Source organism: Lytechinus variegatus, chromosome 11 (genome assembly GCF_018143015.1).
Source record: "Lytechinus variegatus isolate NC3 chromosome 11, Lvar_3.0, whole genome shotgun sequence".
NCBI lineage: Eukaryota > Metazoa > Echinodermata > Echinoidea > Temnopleuroida > Toxopneustidae > Lytechinus > Lytechinus variegatus.
This window is the reverse complement of record NC_054750.1, coordinates 28035612-28061884: the sequence shown is the minus strand read 5'-3', so window position 1 is coordinate 28061884 and position 26273 is coordinate 28035612. Positions and strand designations below refer to the sequence as shown.

At 37.5% G+C, this 26273-nt stretch overlaps 1 protein-coding gene across 3 annotated transcripts in view; it reads right to left on the bottom strand.

Annotated features, from left to right (window-relative positions):
- LOC121423867 (polypyrimidine tract-binding protein 1-like) overlaps positions 1 to 24129 on the bottom strand; it is a 30949-nt gene extending 6820 nt beyond the window's left edge. Inside the window, exons 1-12 of one of the 3 annotated variants that reach the window (XM_041619379.1) lie at positions 23983 to 24129; positions 20890 to 21036; positions 16075 to 16305; positions 13954 to 14197; positions 13110 to 13168; positions 12618 to 12789; positions 9153 to 9254; positions 5968 to 6101; positions 4605 to 4638; positions 2748 to 2840; positions 1240 to 1337; positions 584 to 702 (exon numbers count right to left, since the gene is read on the bottom strand). In XM_041619379.1, the coding sequence (XP_041475313.1) occupies positions 584 to 702; positions 1240 to 1337; positions 2748 to 2840; positions 4605 to 4638; positions 5968 to 6101; positions 9153 to 9254; positions 12618 to 12789; positions 13110 to 13168; positions 13954 to 14197; positions 16075 to 16305; positions 20890 to 21036; positions 23983 to 24003 (1454 nt within the window). In that variant the 5' untranslated portion in view covers positions 24004 to 24129. The remainder of the gene's footprint in view (positions 1 to 583; positions 703 to 1239; positions 1338 to 2747; positions 2841 to 4604; positions 4639 to 5967; positions 6102 to 9152; positions 9255 to 12617; positions 12790 to 13109; positions 13169 to 13953; positions 14198 to 16074; positions 16306 to 20889; positions 21037 to 23982) is intronic. The other 2 variants (XM_041619380.1, XM_041619381.1) reach the window with 2 other exon arrangements.
- Between the last annotated feature and the right edge of the window lie 2144 nt (positions 24130 to 26273).

The following is a 26273-nucleotide window of genomic DNA, read 5'->3' as shown; positions in this document are numbered from 1 at the left end:
GATTATCAGAGGCAAGGAGATATTATAAGCAGACATTGCTCACGCATGTCTAACACAATAACACATATGAAGATTGAATTCCAAGTATTATCAACCACTGCATAATGACAGATTAATAGAAGAACATGTTACAATGGTCCATGCAAAGAAGAATAATACACATATACACATATTTGAACAGATTTGAAGCCAACTTCTCTGTCAAGCAATTTGCCTGGAAATTTCATTATTAAAATCTTTATTTGAACCCTTACTTGTCCCCCCTTCCCCCACCTATAGAATAAAAAAAGGGAGAAAGTAGCTTTGTGTTTGGAAACTAGTTAATTTCATTTTTATTGCCTGATTGTATTGAACAGATAGGTTAAGGGTTTAAGGGGGGAGGGGCTAGTAATTTAAAGTTGCAATTTTGAAGATTTGTGTCAGGCTGCAAAAACATGAACAGTAATTCTAATTATTCTCATTATCTTTTCTTATCTTATCTTATCTCACCTTACTTTTTTATTTTGATTTATGTATGAATTCATTCATTCGTTCATTCATTCCAGCATCTACTTATACATCCTGGGGGTGGGGAGATACTCACGGAATGTTTGAGAGATGCAGGGTAGAACTAGGTGGGTAAATATTGAGGAAATTCTTGGAGCCCGGCTTCTTAAATCGGTGAAGGGGTGACGTACTGAAGTCTTTGGTCAAACCGACATCCTGTTGAGAGGTGATATCTTGATAAAGTAAGACTGTAAGATTGTAATCGATTGCAACTGTTTTGTTGCAATTTTACAATCGATGGATCAATGTTAGCTGCAGCGAATCAGATTACACTCCTTGTTTTCAAGGAGATTGGCATTCAATCACTAATTTGCAATTAATAACTAGACATATGATTGATTTAGCGACCAAAAATTGAAAATTTGGGGGATGAAAACACTTTTCAGGGGAGGAAAAACCAACATTTTCAACTGTAAATTAGGAATTTGGAAAACAATTTTTTTTTAAATTGAAATCTGAAGTATCTACAATTTCTTTTTTAAATATTTTGCACAATAAAGGAGCTGTTGGGTTTCCAACTTTCTCATTCCATATCTTCCCTATCTTTCTTTCCTTTTTTCTTTCCTTCCTTCCTTCCTTCCTTCCCTTCTTTTCCTTTCCTTTCCTTTCCTTCCTTCCTTCCTTCCTTCCTTCCTTCCCTCCTCCCTCCCTCCCTCCCTCCCTCCTATCTTTCTTTCTCTCTCTCTGTCTTACCGGTTGTCCCTCCTTCGGGAGCTGAACCATTTGATGCTTGGATGCTGTGACACGGATTTGCTTTCCATACAGCTTAACACCAGAGAGATGCTTCATGGCTGCATGGGAGAACAAGATCGTCAGTATCAATGATCATTTGGAGACACCATCAAATAAAGATGGAACTAATAACTCTTTTATGGCTTCACCATCAACATAGTCTTGACAATAAAAGTGCAGACCCATCGGTAAAACTTATTTCCTTTTTCCAGAATAGCCTGCAATATTACACACGAGTGTAGCTAGAAAAAAGTCTTATTATCATGGTAATCAAATATTAGATATTTGTACAATTAATACAATTAATATTCCCTCTACCTTATTGTCCCCAGGGGGGGGGTGGTACTTAGATTTGGTTTGGACGGGGTGTGCGGTTGAAGGTTCAAAACCCATACCCATGAGTCGTTTTGGCTAAAAAGGTACCCATTATTAAAACTAAATTAAAAAAAAACATAAAAAACCCATACCCCATGCTTAGGGATTTCTTCCAAAATAAGTTAAATTTCATGTCCCATTCAAGCGGCACATCCCCGTATGCCTTATTTTGTGAGTTACTCAAGCTAGTTCAGTTACTAGAAAAGCTTTAATAACTATCAAACTACCTATACAATGCCTGGTTACCTGATAAAATTCACAATAGGTAGGAAATCTAAAATTACTAATATTATCCCAAAACATAATTCTGACTTGTTAGTCTAGTTCACCATTACAACAAACGGTACAATGATTATTAAACTAATATTCCCCTTATGTAATTGTACCTGAAGACTCAAGCTAGTTCATCAATCCTGGGTACATGTAGCTTGGTCAGGGACGGAGACCCACAGGTCACAGTTAACAAGTTAGCTTTTCCCAAACCCAGTCCCTTAGCTACATGTACCCACCTACTGTTCTGTTTTCATTCATATATTGTTAAATCCTCATTGAATAATGTAATTGCCGAATTGATAATAAAAAATATTACCACGGAAGCTTTTATAACTATCAAACTATTATAACAATAATAATATAGGTATATTTACCCAGGGTAGCCACTTCAGTTTCGAAAACTGTTCTACCAGCGGGCCCTGCTATTATTATTACCCCGGCTTTAGCTGAGCTACCTAGGCGCTCAAGCATTCAAGGAATTTGTTCCTACTGGGTACCCATTCACCTCACCTGGGTTGAGTGCAGCACAATGTGGATGAGTTTCTTGCTGAAGGAAATTTACGCCATGGCTGTGATTCGAACCCACGACCCTCTGTTTCAAAGTCAGAAGACACTTGGCCACAACGCTCCACATTATTCAAACGCCTAATCGGGCCGTCTACCTGACCTGGGTCACCATTAACATAAGAGCGCCTTAAGCACCTTACAAGGTGGATACTTGCGCTACATAAATCCTATATTATTATTATTATCATATTAATTTTTTATCATTATCATTATTTATATGAAAGCTACATTAACAAACTAACATTCCGCCATACCTAATTGTGCCTGGTGAGGATCACTCATCTGAATCAGAGCGTTATCCCGCTTCTCAAAAAGAATCTTCACCCTTTGCACGTCTCCGTAGACACCTGTGAAGAAGAATGGAATAACCCAAGAGAACATAGATCGTCAACGACAGAGAAGAGGGAGGCAACAGGGGACATCAACTCTATTTGTGGATTGCTCGGCAAAGTTCTAAGGCATGCTGCTACCAAAAAAAAAAGGACACAATATTTTAGGAATGTCAACTGGAAAAGGATCATGCATGCCGATAGAAATACAAATTATCACTTCACAATAAATATATATACTAGTACACAAAATAAATGTGAATGCTTTTGCTTGATGTAAAATATGACAGTTTAAAGTGGATTATACATGCTATAATGACCAACTAACAAGCACAGTTGTTATTTTTAAAATCTAACTGGAAAAACAAAATCACAGAATAACCACTTGGAAGTAAAAAAAAAACATTAAATAATATGCGACAAGCATGAAAATTGCATTTGAATATATTCTCATTGGAAGGGAGAAAAAAATTGTTTTCAAACTTACTAACTTTATAAATTCAATTTCAGTACCAAGAATGCAAAATGATTAAGGATCTATTTCATCTCTCCTACATAAATTTCATGTTGTAAAAGATGGGCAGAAAAGGAATACATATACAGATATAATTTAGAACAAAAGATAAGTGGATTCAAAGCATTAGTGTGCTGCATTTAGAAAGTGATTTTTGAAAGGGTAATAAACAAATAGGACAGAAGCGATTATCAAAGAAAACAAAGAATTTGTGTATTTCCATTCAATGAGTAAGCCTAAGGACCAAAGCCTTCCTATGCCATAAACAAAATTTAGTTTTAAAAAAGACCAATCTACGACCAGTTCCACAACATGCATTTAAAAAAAAATGTTATTTTGAAATAAAAATCAATATATCAACTATTTAAGAATTTAATTTCTAGACAAATTCAATTAGATAACTATGATTTTACAGTATAACACACAACCAGCAACAAAAAACCTTCATTATAGCCATATCTTGATTAACATTGCAGAATCGCTTGTAAAGGTGTTTTAATAGCAGGAAAGTCTGTTCTTTTTTAAAAGGCTTAAACAGTAATTAATCTTGTAATATTATAAAGCTTCAAAATGTTTGGTTGTTTAACAATATGAAGGTATCAAGTTATGCTGGTATTTTCCCTGAGAGTTATAAAAGTCGGTGCAAAATGTATGAAGATGGCTGAATTCTCTTTCTCTTCACAACTAACAAAAAATATCACTAATCACAGAATGCTTCATGCTTGTTACATGTAGATATCAAATTCAGATTAAAAAAAAGACACAACCAGATAATAGTGTGAAGATTTGAGTTATATTGAAAAGCTAATAGGCCTTACCAAACCAATGAAATACAAAGAGAAGGTCTATTCAACAGCAGAAACTCCCCTACTCTTATTATTTTTTTACCTCCTGAGAAAAACTAATAAAAGTTAATACATAGTCATGACAAATGTTGTTACACCCAATAGGAGAGAGACAAAGCAGAGTTCTGATACAAGACTACCACAGGGGATGGTTTCACAAAAATTTGAAGAGTGACTTCAAATCGCACTTTAATATCAGCAGTGTGCGGATATAATGCACCATCGCATTGGTCAAACTATGCTCAGGAGGCGTACACTGCTACGGTCATCAAGGATGAGGTTACGAGTGAGATACGGTGTGCGTGATGGCGTTTAAGCACGACTCTACGTCACACTCAGCTCTTTGTGAAACACCCCCAGAACTCGACTTCGTCTTTCCATTAAAAAAAACAACAAAAATTAGGAGTATGATATAGTGCATACCAAAGAGGGTAAAGAGGGCCTGAGGCGTGACGAGCTATATGCGCGAAGGTTGGAGGATGCAACAGCGAAGAGGCACAGCGTACGGATGAAGATCGACAGAAGAACAGACGAGAGGTTTTTTTTTTTAATTGGAGGGAAGAAAGAAAGAGAGACGAAAATGTGATTTAAAATAAAAAAATAAGAATATACAATATAAACATATGATTGAAATTGAAATATTTGTTGTCATATTGTCTCTCCCAATTCTCTTTCGTATATGACAGAGAGAAGTTACAGATCGTCAAGAAAAGGATGCCAAGGTTTGATTTTGAGAGGAAAAATTAAAAAAATAAAAAATAGGTTGAAATGATGAAGGGAGAAAAACTGCCCATCATATACATAATACTAAAGGGGATTATACTTGGAAAGCATACCGAGTACCGAGAACTAAAATAGCGGTTTTCTATTCGAAAAAATAGAGTATGGATTCACCATGCATGATACAAACTCTCTCAAGTTATCATTTTTTTAAAGAACGAAGGCGTATCTTGTTACTGCAGTTTCCCATAGTATCCCCAATTCTATATTATTAAATTTGATGATTTCATTCTATTTTTATCTCACTATTTTCAAATGAGCTCAAATTAGAGTCATAGATTAGACAGAAAGTGACAGTGATTCTGAGATATTTATTAAAAAAAAACTAAACATGAATAAATGAAAATGGGGTTTGAATAGATCCCCCTTCATCCGACATGCACATCAGCATACTTAAGAAAATTATGAAAAATCCTCACAAAATATCAACGTTCGTTGGGATTTATGGTTGAATAAGCTTGGCACAATGTTTACTTATACAAAGAGTTAATTCAAGTTCATGGTGTTGAATATCGGTGTTCATGTTGGGGCCAAATAAACACCAGTCCCAAAACCAATCCTGGAGCGAGGCCGGTGTTGGGATCATTGTTGTAATCGTTGTCCCCTTCATGGGGTTTTAAAAAAAGACATTGCACAACTGTTGTAGATGAAGAATAATAATATTGATTGCATCTCACATTTGAGATCAAATTCATACATTGCATTTCTTTGTCAGATGGAGATGTCAAGTGCAAATGGGTCTCCAATTGTGTTAAAAAATGTGCCCCTATCCTTTTTTTTCTTTTCATTTTAAAAAATCTCACCTCCCCTTCTGACTTCTCTCATCACCCCCCCCCCAACATCTCTCACCACCCCCTCTTTCCCTTCCTTAATCTCTTTACTTCCTTTTCAAGCACCATAATTTCAAGACACCCACTCCCTACCCTCTTCTCTCTCTTCTCTCTCTCTCTCTCTCTCTCTCTTAGTCTCTCTCTTTATCTCCCTCTCTTTCTTACTGTATCCTTACCTCTGGAGTGAGATTGCTAACCAGAATGACACAGCAGCCCGACTGCATGTACATGCCCGGGAGCCTAATGCCCTGGGCAGCCGCAGCAGCCTGGGGTAAGGCAGAGAGGCCAGCGGGGAAACCGGGTACTCCTCCTGTGAATAGGGGGTAGACAAGGGGTGTACAAATTAAGGCGTGGTCACATTATATATTGGACTAGCTACCTTCTTTGATTTGATAATTATAAAGTTAGATATTTTTTTCCTATTTTCTCAAGGGTGATGGATGTTATCAAATACTATTGAATACGTTGTGTATCCAAAATACTGCGGCAAACTTCTTTCTGACCTAGCACCAGGCCTGATAGCTACAGCTAATATGAGAAAAATTTCAACAGTATGTTATCATATAGTGTATACTAGTAAAAAGAAGTGCAGCTTCATAATCTACATCTACTAAATGAACCTAAGATGACTTGAAGTTTATCCTATTTCAATAAATGCTTAATTTAACAATCATTGTTAAAGAGTGGTGAAAATGCTCTCTTGATAAATGAGTAGCATAATAAGCATTCATGGTGACTCCAATTTTTCTACTCTACACTACTTTACTCCAAAATTATTACCGTCATTGTTAATCACCAATAGCTTGCAACATTTCATTTTCATACATAATCATGGCTCTCAAAATGCAGAGCAGATTAAATGTTTAAGAAAGACACTTCATACAATAATATTCATAAAACTCTTTATAATATAACTTCTACAGTATATACATGTATATTAAGTATAAAGCACAGATAAGTACAAGTTCTAGATCAGGATAAGAGCAGTGTAGGTTCAGAGGTGAATGCATGCAAAGGTGAAAGGTCATAGGTCAAAGGTCACAAAAGCTATGCTATGGACAACAGATTATGAAGCCAAAAGCAATGGGATTTTTTAACACACGGGGCCAATTCTGGTTAGATGCACAGCAACGATTAATGTGTGGTGATAGCTCAGACTTGTTATTTACTGTTTTTAATGTGGTGACTACTGGATAAGTTATTCTCGTATGGTTTGAGCAGGAACAATCCAGGTTCCAGTATGCAACGTGTTAAAATCCTTTATTCTGTATACATATAGTTATATCATTGGCTACTTCAAGACTCTAGGTTTGAGATCATCACTGGCCAATGATAAATAAATCTGTGTTTGAAATGTACATGGTTTTCCAATCATAGGGTCAATGGTAATCTAATAACATAATCGTTGAGAACCCCCCCCCCCCCCACAGTACCCATACCCACACACGCTCATTTACTGATGGGGAATTATTTTGTATTACGTTTGATTTGAGGGAGAGGTCAGGTTTTGTTAAGAAAAAAAAATAACACAGCAATAAAAGCTTATCAGTACTACATTGGCAATGGAATGACGAATGTTATCAATGATGGCAAAGACAGGGAAACTTGAGTGAGATTACATACAAAAAATGAAAATGAAATGATAAAGGATAAATACACACAAAAAAATAACAAATGGGGGTACAGTCCCCCAAAGTGTTAAAATTCAACCCCCCCCCCCCAAAAAAAAAAAAAACCAGATGAGAATAATTCCAAAGAAAGATAGCAAGATGAAATGTCAAAGAAGCTTATATTTTCATTAATGCTACCATATCACTCCAAGAATTAGAAATAAAGCAAACCACAAGAACATTGCTATTCACCTAAACAGAACAGTGAACAAATGATACATGTATGTCAACATTCTGTAGCAAATCTGCAATGTTCGTAGTGGAGCTTTGAAAAAATCGATCTTCTAAAGATGACAGGTAAAAATTAGGAGTGGATACTGGTCAAAAGAACTATCATTATCTCTAAAGACAGAAAAAATGAACCCAAGCCTCAGAAAGGAAGTTACAGAACAAATAGCCATTCTGAAAACTATACAATTAAAAGAAAATCAAAGCAGGATTTGACAGAGAGAAAACAAGATGAAACTATTTTGTTGAAGAGCACATGCTCCTTTCTTTAACATTTTTTTTTTCAAACCCTGGATCAAATGCTGACTATAATACAGTATTTTCACTAAATTTATCATAAGCTCAATTTATCATAAACTTGACCTAAAATACAACTGCAGTTTGAATTGCTAAGATATATTTACTTTGATGAGAATAATGCCCAAAAGGGATTCCAAACACAAATACCAGGTCGCCAATTATTCATGAATAGCAAGAGTTTCATGGGTGAAAAACATTTCTTTAAGCTCCATTTTCTTATCTATAAATTTTTTTTTCCTGGTAAGTGTTGTTTAATTCTTTTTAAAATAAAATTTTATAATTTTAAAATAAAATAAGATTTTCTTTTAAATACTATTTTAACATTTTCTGCCACTTTCTAAACATGCAAACCAAGAGAGAGAAAGTTTAAAGTACACTAAAAGAAACCAGACCAAACCCCTTGAAGTTATGAAATCAGATCTTGGACAAATTTATTTCTGAAAAACTACCGGCAGTTACTACTCATGCAGATAACTTTTGATTATAATTTGTAACGATTCTGCAGCATCGTTTCATCACCAAAGAGGACCCAACTGTTTTAGAGTGAGGAAGTTGAGAAGATTTGCACGGCACAGAACAGCAAAGAAACTAGTGAAAGAAGAATCGATCATGCTTTGGTGTTCTGAATGGTAGGAAAGATATTTGTTTGTTAAAATAAAATGGAAATCCCTGTTAAGGGTAGAGATAAATGGTATAGAAGACTGCAGAGCTGAAAGAAAGGAGAATTGTTTAAATATATACAGGAATAATGAAAGATATACATTGAGTAAAATGTAAGTGAAGCAAGGAGAACCAGAATATATTGAAACGGCCAAACCATCAGAGAGAGAGAGAAGCAAGACATAAGCTGTAGGAGTAAAAGAAATTCTGTGAATTGGAGTGAAGAATCAGAAGAAGGTCCACACAATAGACCACTGGCACAGTCACGCACACAGTCAAATGAGAAGATGGAAATCAGGCTCAAGAAGGAATCGTGTCATTCCAAGAAGAACAGCGCAGAAGGTGAGATTGACAGAAGACCGACCGTCCAGTCGACGGGAAGCCAAGAGCATAGAACAGAGACCCTTTCCTATGTTACGTTAGATTCTAGAAGATCATGAATGGTGCGCAAGAGAGAGACAGAGAAGAAGTTGCACAAATCGATTATCATGTTAACCAAGTACCTGCTTGATGGTATCCTGCAAGAGAGACCGGCGTCGTACCGGCAAAGGGCAGACCGTGCCCTGCGGCATAAGGCGAGATAAGACCGGCAGCCCCACCAAGTCCTGAAACGGTTGTAGGTATATACAGGGAACATAGAGTGGGTTAATTCCATTTAAATGATTGGCATGGCTTGAAACGACAGGGGGTGGGGTCAAGAGGAGGAGGGGCGTGTCATAATGCAATGTGTGTATGTGTGTGTCATACCAAGAGCAGTCCTGCAATATTGGCTGTCGATGTATTCCCTGTACATGAAGTCTTCCAATGATGTCTTCATAGGCACTTCTTGCTGACAAGCAACAAGCCTTGACACATTGAGTACCATGTCCTTTTTATCTTCTTTTAATTTCTCTTTTTTATAATGATTTTATTCATTTATCTTTTTGGGGGGAGGGTAGCTACTCTCAACATCTTTTAGAACCAAGCATATTTATATTCAATTTCTCTTTTTTTATGATTTTATTCATTTATCTTCTTGGGGGGAGGGTAGCTGCTCTCAACATCTTTTTGAACCAAGCATATTTATATTAATAAATGCAACAACCATTGCTTTTAATTTGAAATCCTTCTCCTATACTATCTTTAGTTATCCCTTATTTAGTCATATAAAAAAATGCATATGATTGCCATGGTCATATTTTCTTACATACTGTAATATTCTTATTTGCTGGACTGCTCTATCATAAACAAATCAAAGCAAAAGAGACAGTTGAGAATGAAGTGGTTAGCACAAAGCACACACAATTTAACAACACCATCCCCCTAAAATGTCTCTTATTGTTAATGAAAAACATGGACGAAACATTGCATATATATATAAACATGTGGGGGCCAAGCATTCTAGCATGTGGTCAGGTCAAGCATGAAATGTCTGTAAACTGCACAAGGACTATCAATGGACCATGGGTGCTGTGGGGATTAAAACCTCATGTCCAAAATGAAACAATGTACAAATGTAAAATGAAACAGAAATTTGAACTGGACATCATTAAACACATAATTCGACAATCGATGATAACTTTGACAAACATTTGGGGATTCAAATTGAGGAACCAGACATTGTGCTTTAATTGTACTACATCTGTATGTGCGTTTCATGAAAGGATTTTATCCGACAAGTCCTGTTTTATCCGACAATTACCATAGTAACATTGCTTCTCAGCCAGTCAGAATCAAGGAAAGATGTCAGATCTGACAATTCATCTTACAAAAATGTTGATGAAATGCTCCACTGTAGTACACTAGTCCTCATTCAACACACAAGTTTGACTTTTGTAAAGTACCAGTATTTCATGAATAATACTATTAATACATAAAAATATACTACACAAATTACATTCTCTCTTTAGTGATAATTGGCTTTTAACTACCTTTCCTAGAGTTAATTTCAATATGTTACATGAATTAAATATAACTATATCATGCCATGCCATGCATGCATACTCATACAAGCACCATCAACTTAAAGTAAATCATTCATAGCAACACAAATGAATAAAAACCTCTCCCACGCAATATTGTGTGAACTTTAGTCTTTTGTGAGTGCATTTGTTGATAGAAGTAACCATGACAATAGCACACATCTCCAAAGTGTTGTTAAAATTACAAATAAAAAAATATACTACTTTCCACAAAAAGGTAATATTCCACACCTTCAGTATGCTTCAGTTTAATACTCATTATTGGTTATTTTTAAATAAATATTCTTATAGATAATTGGGGTTGGCTGAGGGGAGGTTTTGTATCAGTAGCAAGAATTTATCTGAATACTACTCTTTTATTAAAGAGGTAGAGACTGCAAAATAATATCACTCAAAATGACATTATACAGCATTGCCAGTTTGGATAAACCTTAACCAATCTCTTTACTCTTTTTTTCTTTTTTTTTATGGAATATTGCATGCATGAGAGGGGAAAATACTAATTGCCTTTTCCAATTCCCCTCTCTCTATTTCCCCCCTTTATATAAAAGAACAATAGCCTTGTTCAAGGCAGACTGCCCATGCTGGGGTTTTATTCCTTTTTCTCTTTATCATTGCCCTAGTAGACAAAATGAATTATAAATGAGTTACAAAGGGCAAACGGTCGGGGAGCGAACAATTAATTACTTTCGCTTTAAAAAATTGCAGCATTTTTCTTTCTCTTGGCATATTGATAATGCATGGAGCTATTGTGAGGGGTACATGTAGATTCAGGAAATTGAGTCTCCCAGCCACGGCACATACTATAACTTCCCTTCAGGTCGATATAAACAATATCACATACTATAACTTCCATACAGGGCAATATAAACAATATCACGTACTATAACCTCGCTGCAGGTAGATATAATATAAACATTAGTTAGTATTATTTGTACTAACCAGACTGATGATAAATGGAAACATGCAACACATTTTTTTTTCAAATGACTCTCCATCTCTCTCATATCGTTGGGTTTTTTATACTTACAATTTTCATCAATTGATTACTATTAAAATGAAATCTATTTTTCGCTTTGTCTCATAAAATTTATCATTAAATGAATAGTGGGGGTAGACATTCATGTGCTGTTTTTAATTTGGAGTATAATACTGGATCAATTAAAAAAAGTTTTCAGAGCTATACATGCAATTGTCAATAATGTACTATGATTGCTCAAAATGCATGTATTATTCATGCCTTGCAGAGTGCCCCCGAGACATATAATCACAATTCAAGAGTTCCAAACAAAGACTTCCAATTACAAAAAAAAGGGGATAAAAATCAAACAAGATAGATCAATGTGTTAAAAGCATGCCCAATTCAAGCAAAAAAATATATATTCTAGTATAATAGCAGGATAACTCTTCCTCGTTGGTAGACACGATCCTCTGCACCCGTTGATTTGGTGAGAGCATCACGCACAAACATCACAAATTAAGTGCATATTGCTAGCACCATGCATATGATGAAACAAGTGCCCTGAATCTACTTAATACAGTATTCAGGGGCTAGTTTATCCCATATTTAAGGGGGGGGGGCTGAAGTCATCACAATAAATAATTCCTGGCATAAGCACTATAGGGAGAGGATGGGGAGCTGCAGAGGGGTGGATTAAAGGTGGACAATTTAGAAACTTTGGACAGGGAAAAGGGGTCATTTTACACTGGGCATCTGTGGCAAATTACCTGGACTCATGAGGACAACATCAAAGCTATTGGGTGGGACTGCATATTCTTGAAACGCACAAAAGCATACGATTGGTCTTACATTCTTAAAGGGAACAACAGGTGGACTGGGCCCAGTGAGCGGTTCTTCAGTGACAATTTAAACAAGATATGGAGCAAAAAAAAGGTTATGGTGTAAGCAATTAGGGTGGGTATTTCATGTCAAAACAAAGCATGATCTTCAACTCTGCTCATGACCTGTACCTTCTCCCGGGGGGAGTTTGCCCAAGAGCAGCTTACCTAACATAGCAGCAGTGCTGGGATCGACCCCTGTGAGTCCATCACCTTGTGGCAGGTCACACGTGTAGTCCCGGCTCTTCTCATTGTTGTACTTGACACTGAGGTTGGTCAGTTTCGAGAAGTCGATGCGAAGCTGGCAGCAGTTGTTGTAGATGTTCTTTCCATCTAACTCCTGTGATTATTCAAAGAGCAGTTAAAGAAAATAATGTACTGCTACATGTACATGACTGCACCATCAGCAATGAAAATCACCTGTCTAATGGTTCCATACTAAAAAATGTGTAAGTCCTAATATTCAGTGCTTGTTTTTCCTTCATATCTAAGTAAGATCAAAGAGAATGCACTCTCTCATCTCCCATTTCCCCCTTTTTTTGTTCATTCTATTCAAATGAAAAAGGACACTTTGACTGAAACTTCTTATGAGGTATTTTAGCTTCTGTCATCAAGTTCTGAGGGGGATTCCTGCTATTTCTGGGTTGGGGGGATACTTACTAATTTAGCTACAGCAGCTTGTGATGCATCTGAAAACTGTACAAGTGCCTGGAACTGACCTGTAGGACCAAACAAAATTGGATGACAAAGGACAGATTCACAGTAATATATGGAGACAAATAAATATAACAATTTATCCACCCAGATGAATCAACATTTGTTTTCAAATCATGAAAACGTACACTAAAAATAATGAAAGTAACCCTTTAAATGAAAGCCGATTATGACAAAATGAAAGTTTGTCTTTGCCCTGTTGACTAAAAAATTTTTGTTATTTCTACAAACTCTGTCCAGGGGCTACTCAATCCAGTAGGAAATGGGTCAACAAGCATGTTTAATAAAGATGTCTCAAAGCATTTTGCCAACTGTAAAATATTTATCAAATACACTTTACTGGAAGGTGCAGTGTATTCTCTTTAGTCTTAAAGCATGTGATCCCTCCTGCAAGATGAGGTCTTTGAAGGATAAGCTATTTAGGTAGTATGAAAGGGACTAAAGATACGCTAGGGTAGTGGTACCTAAGACAGTCTCAGGGATGGCTCAGACATAGCTAGGCAAAGATAGGTTCTTGAAGGGATAACCTCTTTAAGCAGTAGCGAAGGACCTTCAAATACTCTAAAGGTACCTTAGACAGTCTTAAGGATTGTTCAGGCATGGCATGGTAAATACCGGTATCTGTGGCAATCCTCCCCAATCATAAGTTTTAGGACATAGTAAAAGAAATCTTGTATCCTCTACAGACAACATGAAATATCCATAAGATACTCTCATGGTACATGAGACAGTCTCAAGATTGTTTAGACAAGACCTTTGTTACTCTTAAGACAATCATTCTAAGCCTTACCACTCTTGATAAATGTGACAATCCTGAGCACGGTTCCGTACTTCCTGAAGATCTCGTGGAGGGTGTCCACGGTGATCTGGTAGGTGACATTCTCCACGATAACCCTGAGGATGGTGTTGGCTCCACCGCCTGTGTCGGGTACCTTGGGATGTGTGGAGTGCTGCTGGGGCTGCTGTGGCATTAGGTGAGGCTGGAGCATGGGGTGATGCTGGGCCGCTTGGAGGGCCACTTGTGAGGCGATTTGCTGTGGGGAGGAAGGGAGCAAGAGGAAGGGCGCAAAAGGGTTAGGAGGGCTGAGAGAGACATCTTCTTAAAGACTAGCTACAGGAAGGGTTAGAGAACCTACTGCAGTCGCGACTTGAGAATTGAAGTTTGAGGATAAGCCAAAGCTGGAGAAGTGCACTAGACTTGTTCGGTAACTTTGCCAAGGTAGTATCTACCATGGAAACCTTGATTTTGATTGGCAGCTGAGCCAGGTAACCTGTTAATGACCAAACCAGCAAAGCTACCATAATCGCAAGTCCTTTATGAAGGCTGGCCCAAGGGTAACTCCTATACTACAAGAAGCAGCAAATATTCCCTGAATCAGACTTTTCTTCTACAATAAACCCCGGAACGTTAATTTATAATTTGCCTGCAACAGAAAATTGCAACAGGAACAATGAAATCATAAGGCCCCACTGATGTATAAATTAATTTTGTAACTAAATTTGGTATCAAATTAATAGTGCTTCCTTACCCCAAGAAGCATAAATAGGCTGCTACTCCCCCTTTCCCTTATTAACAATGAACTACACTGAATGTCCAAATAATGAACATGAGTATGAAGCAAGCTACATATTTCAGAAAATGTCCAATTACGTATTGTATAACAGTTCATAATGGTGAGGCAACCAACTTTCAAAGAATCTGTTGAAAACCACTTCTTTGCTTTTACAGGAAACTGTCACTTATAGAGTAATGCAATCCCCCATTACTTGTAATTGTGTATTAAATTATATTGTTACTTTCGTAGCATGGAGAACATTAACTTAATTTCCTCATAACTGCTGAAACAACATTAACAGCATCTCTAACAGATATAAAACAAATTTATATTCTGAGTACCAGTAACTAATTCTTTTGCATTATGAAAAAAAATATTGTAAAAATTTCAAACATTTGAAGAGGGAAGTTGAAGACTGTGTTAGTGGCCCAACATGTTGCAACACAAAGAAGATGTAACATAATAATAAAAAGCAAAAAACCTTAGTCTTTTAATCAATTTACAATCAATTAATAGAATTGTTTTAGCCATCATCATAAAGATATTCCAATGCTGTTATATATCAAAATCAGATTAATACAAATTAGGAAAAATTAAATTTAGCATAAATACCTTTGCATTTTTTAAAAACTTTCATTAAAAATAATTGTTTTTAGAAGCAATCAGAATCTACCCTTGGTTATTCTTTTTTTTTTAATAAATGTTCAGGCTTTTAGAAATTGTCAGAAAGGAGTGATTACTGAGTTGAGCAAGAATAATGAAGAAATTACGACACCATGTATAGGAAGGGACTGCACACTGTAGAGAACAAATAACTTATTAGTTCAAAGAAAGCTAATAAAATTAAAGTGTACGAATACATTGAATAATAAAATGAATAAAATAATGAATTTTGATTGTCCTTTATTCATGATGTTCAGATTGTTCATATTTCTGATCGCCTAGCATTGAATATTAATACACATGCAAGAGATAATTTGAAAATTGAATTTGAAAAAAAGGAAAATGAATAAGACCAATATATTTGATTCAAAGAGAAAGGGATGTGGCCAGTAAAAAAGATGCATGAATGTTTTGAAGGGAATCAATGGCATTTTCTCTCAGTTTATATTTCCAAAATGAAGAATTCTACAATTCTACAACAAACGTGTTTACAAGAAGTTTGGATTCTAAATCGATTTTTGAAGTAAATGCCATTTTATGAAAGATGAAATAATTCAAGAACATTTTTTACATGCTCAGAACGTGAAATATAAGCTAAAAAGAATATGTGCAAAGTAGTAACAATTATAACAGAGTACTAAATATAAGTGAAAAATTAAAAATAAATAGAAAAATTCAAAAGAGAAACCAACAGAGATGGTATTGGCATCCAGGTTAGCTCCAGAAGAGGACGTCGGAGGAGGAGAGTCACGGATACGGTCTCCATAGCCACCGCCGCCGGAGGATGAAGAAGTCATGGGGTGGTCCCCGCTACCAGACATGGAGTAAGAGGGGCCAGAGGAGGAGGGGGAGGAGGAGGAGGAGGCAGAGGAGGTGTTGAGGACTGCATGCACAGCGGCCAGGGCGGCTTGCACAGCCATGGCCTGATTGTGTGATTGGTTGTCATGGAGATGGCAGTGGTGGTGATGGTGGTAGAGGTAACGGTTGAGATTGGTATCAGGATGACGATGATGGGGGGAGTGGTTGTGATGTAATTGGTTATGGTGGTGGTGGTGATGGCAGTGATGGTGATGATGGTAATGATGATGATGAAAGATGATGATATGAAAATGATGGATTTACAATGTAAATGGATGAAATAAACATGACATATTGTGAAAGCACATATTTCAATACAGTCATCAAAATACAACACAACACAAAGTCAAGAAACATTAATTTGTGTAGATTGTGGAACATTGAAATTTACAGAATTCAAGAATCACAGTTTTCATGCAATGAAGCAGCATTAGTATAAGCCAGAGAAAAAACAAAACAGAAAACAGAAAAGGACAAACATCAGTAAAAAGTTAATTTTCGAAAGGTATAACCGTGAAATTATATTCAGTGGAGTGGGGCGGGTGGCAACATAAAAACCAACAGGTTGGTTGATGCACGGTGTGAAGCACAGAAATTTTGGCGTGGATGAGAACATAAAACCATTGTGTAGTACATAGGTGGTTCCAACATCGAACAAACATACAGGAGCGTGTAGTGTTCCCGTACAATTGTTGACAAGGTGCAGAGGGCAGGATCGCACAAAAGCAGGGTCAGCGAGGAAAAAATGGTAGAAAACCAAGAGAAAGAAAGAGGACGTGTGTGAGAGAGAGAGGAAACAGAGAAAAAGGGAGATTCACATTGAAAGAAACCATGGGTAACCGATTCAAGCAAAGAAAAAATGCAACATAAATTCCCAAGCAGCCATACAAAGACAAATGGAATATAACGAGGAAGCGGGCATGAATAGAAAATAGCAGTGGCCGATTGTGACAGCAAAATAGCAGAGCATGGAAGATTGAGGATTTTTACAACAAAAATGAGTGAAGTAGTACATTCACCAAACAATTCCATTGTTATGGGTTTTTCAGGAAAAAAAAAAGAAGCAAGGTTGGGGGATTTTTAATTTTCCGCACAAAAAGAAGGCAATGGCGTGGGAAAATGAGTTTGAAGCCAGTTACACATCAAATGGAACATCGAGATTACATTGTGTGCGAGATTGATTTTTAAGTTGTTTTATGGTAACAGAAAAAGGATAGTCAATGAAATGGAAAGATGATGAATATATTGTAGGTAAGTGATGATTGATGTCAGGGATGCAAATGGAGTAGATGAGGGGTACAGGAGGTATCGGGGGGGGGGGGGGGCAGTGGGCATCAAGAGCAATGGTTACAGAAAAATTGTCAAAGAGAAAGATAGCATGTGTTTATGAGCACATAAAATAATGATTTTGTGTCAGAAGATATTCAGAGAGATAGTATGAGGTAAGTGATAGAATGACAGAATGAAGGGAAAGGTGGGAGAGGAGCTGGAAGAAGGGGAGAGGAGTTGGGAAAAGGGGAGAGGAGATGGGAAAAGGGGAGAGGTGGGAAAAGGGGAGAGGGATGGAAGAAGGGGAGAGGGGATGGAAGAATGGGAGAGGGGATGGAAGGGAGAGGGGATGGGAAAAGGGGAGAGTGGATGGGAAAAGGGGAGAGGAGATGGGAAAAGGGGAGAGGAGATGGGAAAAGGGGAGAAGGGATGGAAGAAGGGATGAAAGAAATGGAGAGGGGTGTATGGAAGGGGTGAAGTGGGAAGAAAAAGGAAGGGGAATGGGATTAGACAATTAGGGTAGGTTGGGAAATCATGTCAGAAATTAAGGAAACACAGGCAAGTGACAAGAAGTGGAAAAGACAGAATCACAGACAGACAGACAGAGAGTAAACAGGGACAGGGGGAGAGATAAAAACGGAAGATAAGGGAAGAGAAACAAAAGTGAAATAACAGTTATAGATCATGTCAATGAAGATACAAAGTTCATAGTTATTGTGCAGAAATTAAAGATAAAACAAAGTATGAGGAAAGAAGGAGACTCTAGTAAAAAAAAATCTGGGAAAACGCTTTAAATAAAAGCAATTATTTTCTAGTTGTATTTTTTCCACAACAGCTACATAAGACTACAAACATACAATATATCTTTGAAATGACTCCACCTATGTCACGTGTCTCGGATTCTATTTCCTTGGTCTATTTTTGGACCAATAAACATGAATTTTAAGGATGCTTTTACACTGATATGACTTCTACGAGATTACAGATCGATTGTCCTCCTTTACTCAGTGCTACTGAGGACGGACAAGGAGAGCGGGAATAATAAACAATTTAATGAGGAAAAATGTAAAATGTATCAAGGCAACGCTACATAGCCATGCCATAGTGACTCTTAATATAAAAAAAATCTTCCAGAAATTTTAACAAGGCATGCATGAAAAGGTGCAAACAAAACAAGAGAAAAGTACCTCCAAGCCCAGTTGTACAGTGTACTGAACTGCATGCTGTATATAATGTAACCCCCCCCCCCCCCCCCATTAAAGCCAATGTCTCAAGGCTTCATAACATGCCTCTACCTCCTATAAGAGTGTTTTCACACAAGAGCATATTCAATTATTCATTGTAAAAAATATGCATATAACACCATTCTATTTTGGTGTTTAAGATGGTATTTTGGCACACATCCACTCAAATGAGCATTGGATAAACTAATAGCTCCTAGTCTAGATGTATTGCCTTGTGTCACAGTTTTGCAAATCAAGTAGCATAATTAAAACATTTAGAGACTCTGTTTTGTTAATGATCATTAAGGGGATTTATTAAGAGAACTTCAACTCGATCTATGCACACCTGGCTTTAGAAGCATTGTGTGAACTTAATATTTTTTTCGGCACAGGATTGGGAAATGTCTTCTTTTTTCCTCTTTTGTTCAGGGGGGGGGGTGTTCTCATGCAGATATAATAATAAATAAATCTAAATATCACTATCACATTCCATGATAATTTGCAATTTCAATTTCAAATATGCTCCAGTGTAAAACCAATCTCAATTACACCCGGAGATCATTTCTAGACACCTTTTTCTTCTTCCGAACCATATCTAGGTGGCTGAACCGTGGGGAGCTACTAAATACAGCTTTATTGTCATCATTTGGGGACTCCTAGCAGTCATACTAAGCTATACTTATAAACAACTTAAGCTTCTGACAAACGACTTCACTATTGTTCCTTCCATAAGATTCTTTTTTTTTTCACCATGCAAGACTACATGCAAGGTAACTGGACAATTATTTTCCAAAGGGTTACTGAGCTAAGAGGATCACCTCTTGAAAGTTAAATCTAATCGTGCATTAAGGTTATTTTCACATCCGTCCCATCGTACAAAATGTCTTGCCGTTTGCTTATTTGAAATTGAATGAATGACCCCAAAATATCCACAAATCAATGAATAATTTTCGGAATGATTAGAACTTTTATCATTCCTTCAGGGTTACAGAGATGTTTTCAGTGTGGAAGTACAGAAACTTTTGATGTGAGGCAAGAGGAATATACTGTAGAACTGCAAGAGTCCTGTTACAGACTATTAAATTGTTTTTGAATCCTGGGGAGGTTCTTGTAACTTTTTGGCATTATCAAAATAGGGTAGATGTAAAAGTTATGTAATGCAAAATGACCTACAAGGTAAAAATCCTCCAACTCGGACAATGCTCCGTATTGAAGAAAAAAAAATCCAATTGTACCAAATGAAAAGAGAGGGTATTTTTTTCTTCTTTTTTTTCTCCTTTAAAATCTCTATAAAATGAATATGTCCTCTATTAATGGAATGAGGTATTCTTCTCCATAAAAGTGTGTGACCTGCAGCCGGATTCTATATCATTTCTGTAAATATTTGGAGACTTTTTTTGAAGGCAAAGAAGTTAAATCCTTTATTTATTTCAAGGTCCAGACACGGGAGAGACGGTGGGCTCTTGTAAAGTCTGGAAAAATCACTACTTAATGCTCTGCTTTATGTTCTACTTTATGTGATTTACCAAATAGAATGTAAGCCCAGATTATGCCTTTATCACATACACCTCATCCCATAACAAAACAAAAAAAAATCAGAAAGATTGGCATTACAACAAGCCATAACTTAAGCCCAATTTCAATAGAGTGCTAACAATATCTTTATTCACTATGACGGTGCATACTGAAAAATCCCACAGAGATATTGTTCTCGAGTTGGAAGATCTTCTCAATTTTACAGAGAGCGAATGATGGTATGAACCTTATTGCAAATAATGCACTTCTGTGTTTGTTGTGATGTCGAGTCATGATTTTCGAAACTGACCATCTAAATGTTACCCGTACGTTTATAAGAACTCTCACAATCTGTTACAAGGGCATTGTTTTCAGTCTATCAGACGTATATCATGACATGTGTCATGTCCTTCAAAGTGCACCGTGGCTTTTAAACAGGTTAAGCTCTGATTCCTAACAATTGTCATCAAGGTGAGATGCAGGCCTAGGGAATCTATTTGATAAGTGTAACATAAGCCTCAAGGTCTCTCGGCGTAAATGAATTCAAATATCGGATGTGATTCGGGTATTCCATTTTCCTGAGAGTTGCCCCTATAGAGACTGGACCCGTTCACACCTGAGAGTTGAGGCTGTGTTTCTCACCTGTTGCGTGTGGGCAAAGTCGGTTTTGAGTTCCTTGTGCTTTGAGAACTGACAGTAGATCTGTCTTCCGTGGACGTTCCTGGGCATGTGTGTGTAATGGTTGATAAACGTCTGTGCTGTTGCTTCGTCTGCCATTTCGAGGAATGCCTGAACATGAAAGGTCAAAGGTGATACGTCAATTAAACCAGTAGCAGGTAACTGGCACGTATGCAGAGCAAAAAATCAAAAAGTCATAGTTTTGTAGCATGAATCCTAGCAGAGCAAGGTTTCTAGTTCTCTTCTGGAGAGAAATCAATGCTAATTAGCGATGATGAAGGAATGGTACAATATCACTTCAAACCATACTGTCAAGAAGTGCAAGATCTCAGATCGCTGTTGAAGTAATAGGTGTTCTCACTGTCTCATTGGTGATTATTTGTTTTATATTCCACAACTAGCACCCACAAAAAGCTACTCCATCTAATCCTAATTTGAAAATGGTTGAGAACTTCTCCTGGGTGTGCAACATGCGCCATATGCTTTTCCTAGTCTGTGCAACACTCCACTCTATTGAAGTTCACAAAAAGCTGATGGACCATTTGATAGTTGTAATTCATAGAATTCATGCACCTAACTTTCTGTGTACTGAAGATAATGATGACGCATTGTAACTTAATCAATTGAAGAGATCACTTCACATGATCATCCATTCTCAGCTGATTGAACCAAAAAACATATGTGTGAGAAATCAACTCTTTTATCACCGAGTCAACTTTGACCGATTATACAAACTGGTAATATATTCAAGTACTGTAGCATATTGGATATAAAATGAAAAAGGCATTACTGAAACTTGTAATAGGCGATAGAATGTACAAAGAAAGGAGATATATTAGGGGGAAATAAGGAAATGGACATACAACAAAGAGAATGGATGGGACTAAAGTAAAAGATTGGGGAACAAGTCAACAAATGTGCAACACAACACAACATGTAACAGATGTGTGCGATGCGGAGAAGAGACCAACCACGACCACGCTGTCAGGGATGCAATGAAGCAGAACCAATATGGTTCCCAAAATTGATGAGAAAGATTGGATTTTTAAAATGAGATTGAGGTACAGGTGAAGGAAGGTGGAGCTGGAGGAGAGTGAGACGAGAGAACAAGAGAGAAAGAAAGTGGGAGGACATAGAGAGAGACACACACACAGATAAACATTCAGATAAAAATAGACTGAGAAAGATAGATGAAAGGGGTGAGAGGGAGGGAAAAAGAGAAAGGATCAGAAAAGCGATTTGTTTGAAAATATTTTACAAAAACAATCAAGACAGACAGACATTAAAACACTAAAAACATTAAAAAGTGGAAATGCAAAAGAGAAAAGTATAAGAAATAAAAGTCATCAATAAAAAGAAAAGAAAAACACTGAACCCCCCCCCCAAAAAAAAAAAATAAAAAAATAAAAAAAGATGGAGAAAGAGAGCGAGAGGGAAACAGATGTTGGGAATATCAGAAAAACATACAAAATATATGCAGCCTGAATAGCACATGAATGATGAATATTAATTATACATATATAATGGAAATGATGATGATAATGGATATTACGTGCAATCCTTGTCAAAAAGCTTTTCTTCAATAAGATAATTATAAGAGGTCGCTGGACAGGAAGACCGCATGTTAACTCCTAGGATCAAACTGTGTAAACAATCACTCCAAACAACTGACAAGTTAAAGCACATCCTTTCACCACCCAGGGTACATATCATACAAACATCACTTTCAAAAGATTTCTAGACAATTTCATTGGCTTACAGGATTCACAAACATCTTCAGGCTTTCCAGATCGCTAAATCCAATGTCAAAATGAGCAGGTACTATCAGGGAAAATCCAACAGATGAAGAAGCAAAGAAACAAGCAGCTGGGAGTCTCCCGACAACGCAGCTATCGATGAAGCAATCCCTGAGAGGAGATGCCGCCCGAAGTCAATCAAGGCTCCTAGCTGACTTTCGTTACATCAAATACACTCATGTACTTCACTTGTCCCTGAGGGCACACTACACGTTGCTGCCTATCCGCGTGAATTATTCGAGCTATCAATGGGATGCTGGTTGATGCCAAGTCCTATCAAAAATGCATCTCCCAGACTGCTCGTCGTGCCAACCAACGAGGGAGTGGTACGTGGCCGAGAGCGTCGCTGCCTGGCGCTGGCGTGCAGCAGATCATGGCAAATGGAAGGCTTGGCTGGGAGAGCTTGGCAAGGCAACCGTGACAAAAGGCTTCATCTAGCCTCCCTCTATTCTCTCTGCCCGTGCCATGTTAGTAATTACAGGGTCTCAATAATGGAGTCACTATTCATTTATACAAAAAAGCACTTCTACCCAACAAATGGAGCTTGTTTTGACATCCCTCCACAATATGCCTCGAAAGTCAATAAATTGATCATCATTTTTTTTCTCACCGTGATATCATCATTTCACCTTTTCCCCTCGGAATGCAGTGAAAGATGTTAACTAGAAACAAATACATTTATCTTTTTCGATATCTCTTCATTACATTCCCTGATCACAAACAACACTTTCCACAATACGTTTTGATGGATTTGTTTTCCACGCCACTGAAAAGGATTTCTCTCCCATTGTTATTTTAGATTGGATGATAATACTTCAATAAACATACGGAACACCTTTACAGTGGTGTTTGTAGAATGAAGTTTTCAATCAGAAATCATGATAACAATAACAATAACTAAGTCTTATATGGCGCTTTTCATGATAACCATATCAAAGCGCTGATCAGGAATGTCTGCATTTCTTGCACCTTTTTCATCAGACAATATTGAAACCTATCTACATGCATGGTGACCACTCAGGAAAAATGCACAGCATGACCTTCATAGACAGGTGTCTTGGTGGGAATCGGTTTCAGAAGGGTCACTATAGGCAGGTGCCTAACAAAGAGAGGTGAGCAGTATTCATCAGAGTGATTTTTTTTGGGGGGGGTTTATTGGGTTAAATTTGAATATCTTTGAAAAAGACATAACATTAAACAAATACTGAATCTCCTTCACCTAAGTGAGCAAAATAAAAACAAGCCATATTGGGTCACGTACCTGGTTTTTGCCTTTGAGCATAAGATACTTGGTTACACGACCGATAGGTAGGGCAAGGCTTAGGACGTCGGCATCTAAAGCCTCGTTGGCGAGATTACGTATGTGGACCACCCGAGAAGGCGATGACGCACTATTTTCTCGTTTTACCTGTAGTCGCAAAGGGGAAGGAAGAAAGAAAAAAATGGAAGATCGTTAATGGGGAAATCCATGTATAGAGACAACTAATACCCTTTTCATAAACCTATCCTCCAATTAGCCGCCTAAGAGTAATGCGGATAATTCAATAAAAATTGCGTTCATAAACTCTGAAAATAAGCCGCATTATTTTTACGAGCGCCCGTCCTGAAAAAGGCGGATAATCGCCATGACAACTGGACACGCCCCCTCCGATGTGGTTGTGTTGGAAAAGGGTGACCTTGTGACCGCACCATGGCAATTATCCGCATTATTTGGAAATGCGTTCATAAACTCAAAATCTTATCCCGATGCCGCTATTATGCGGATAATAGCAGCATCAGAGTAATGCGGATAACTCTTGTCCTCCAATTTTACGACCAAATTATGCTGCTATTAGCCGTCTAATTCATAGTAATTGGGTTTATGAAAGGGGTATAAATGCTTAAATTGTATTGGAACAGGTTACTGAAATAATTCATTCTCACTTTTTTTTCAATCATACACACTCAGTGTTCATCGCACGTCTGCGGCTCAGCACCGTGCATTTTAACAGGCATCCTATCGAGTACATTTCACAGTGGCTCACAATATATCATCCGTTGTTTTATCTACATGCACATGTATGCTGAAATGGGGGATTAGCTTGGCGAGAAGAAAATGATCATGAACAAGAATTCATCTTGCAAGCACATATGCCATCAGAAAAGTGCTGATGGTCATGGCCATCATCATAATTATTCATGTCTAGGCATGGATCAAGAAGGGGGGGGGGGCTCATGGGGCACATTACCCCCTCCCACACACACACACGCACAAAGACACAAATAATGCGGTATGGAAATCCCAACTCCCTCCACCAGCCCCTTGGAAGCGAGGATGAAACTAGATACATTTTTTCCAAGATAAATTTCATGCTTGATTTTGCTACTCATTTTATAGTTTTTCATATTAAAGCCGTACCATTGTTAAATTCCTATTATTTTTGTTTTCAATTCAATTTCAATAACATCTGTATATAAATTGAGCCATTGTAGTCGGCTTTACTACATTGTATTTGCCTCACACTTTCCTATCCTAAACGAATCGAAGAATCGCCCAGATATAGGTCGGTCAATCAGATATCTATTTCTCATTTTGGCATCGAGATCAAATATCAATCATTCTATCAGCCCACTTCTCACTACATATCACATTTTCTCGCCCAAAACCCACGACACCAAATTGAAATCGCTAAAGAACAGTCGATGTGGGTGAGTTTACGGGGCACGATAGGGCTTAGAAAAGCGTATATTACTCTTGGAACAAGGGGTATTATGTCGTCGACATATTTCTCCTGAAACCCGACCCCCAAAAATCAATGCGGCCCTGCTGCTTGTGTACAGAGGCTATGGCAACCACACTTGCAGGCTCAGCAAACAGGCCGGGAACAAACGACACAAACATACGATTCAGAGACGTAACAGCTTGGATAAACTCCACCATGGTGGAGAGACACACTCGTACGTTCCCACTGCCCCATGTGGTCATGTTGGGCGATGTTCGCTCCATTTAAAACGAGGATCGATTGTGTAAACCGGTAACATTTGGAGTTTCACTAATGGGAATTCCAAGGTGGGCTAATCGGGGATGGGGGATAATGCCGACCGCGCTCATTTGCATAATGCTCAACTCGATGCGGAAATAACAAACACAGCTGTAACTTAGTAAAAACCACTCCAGGCGTAATTCACAGATGAAATTTGCACCCACACGCAGGATTCATTCACAGGTTGTACGAGGGAGAAAGAGTGAGAGTGGGGGAGAGAGGATAGAGAAGGAGAGAGTGAGAAAGAGAGAGGTTAGAGGGGGGGGAGAAAGGGAGATGGAGGAGGCTATGGAGTAAGGGGAAAATGTGAATGCCACTCTGCAGCAATAAAAGTTTTAATTACAAATAAAACAAATTATGTGGTTTTACATCTGAAAAAGTGTAAAGTAATTTCAGTATGTCGCAAACTATGTCGTATTTTCTATATTGAGGAACACATCCCATGTTCTATATTTACAAGTATGAAAAACTTAGAAAGACAACATATTTCTATGAATATATAAGAACATATATTGTCATGATCAACAAC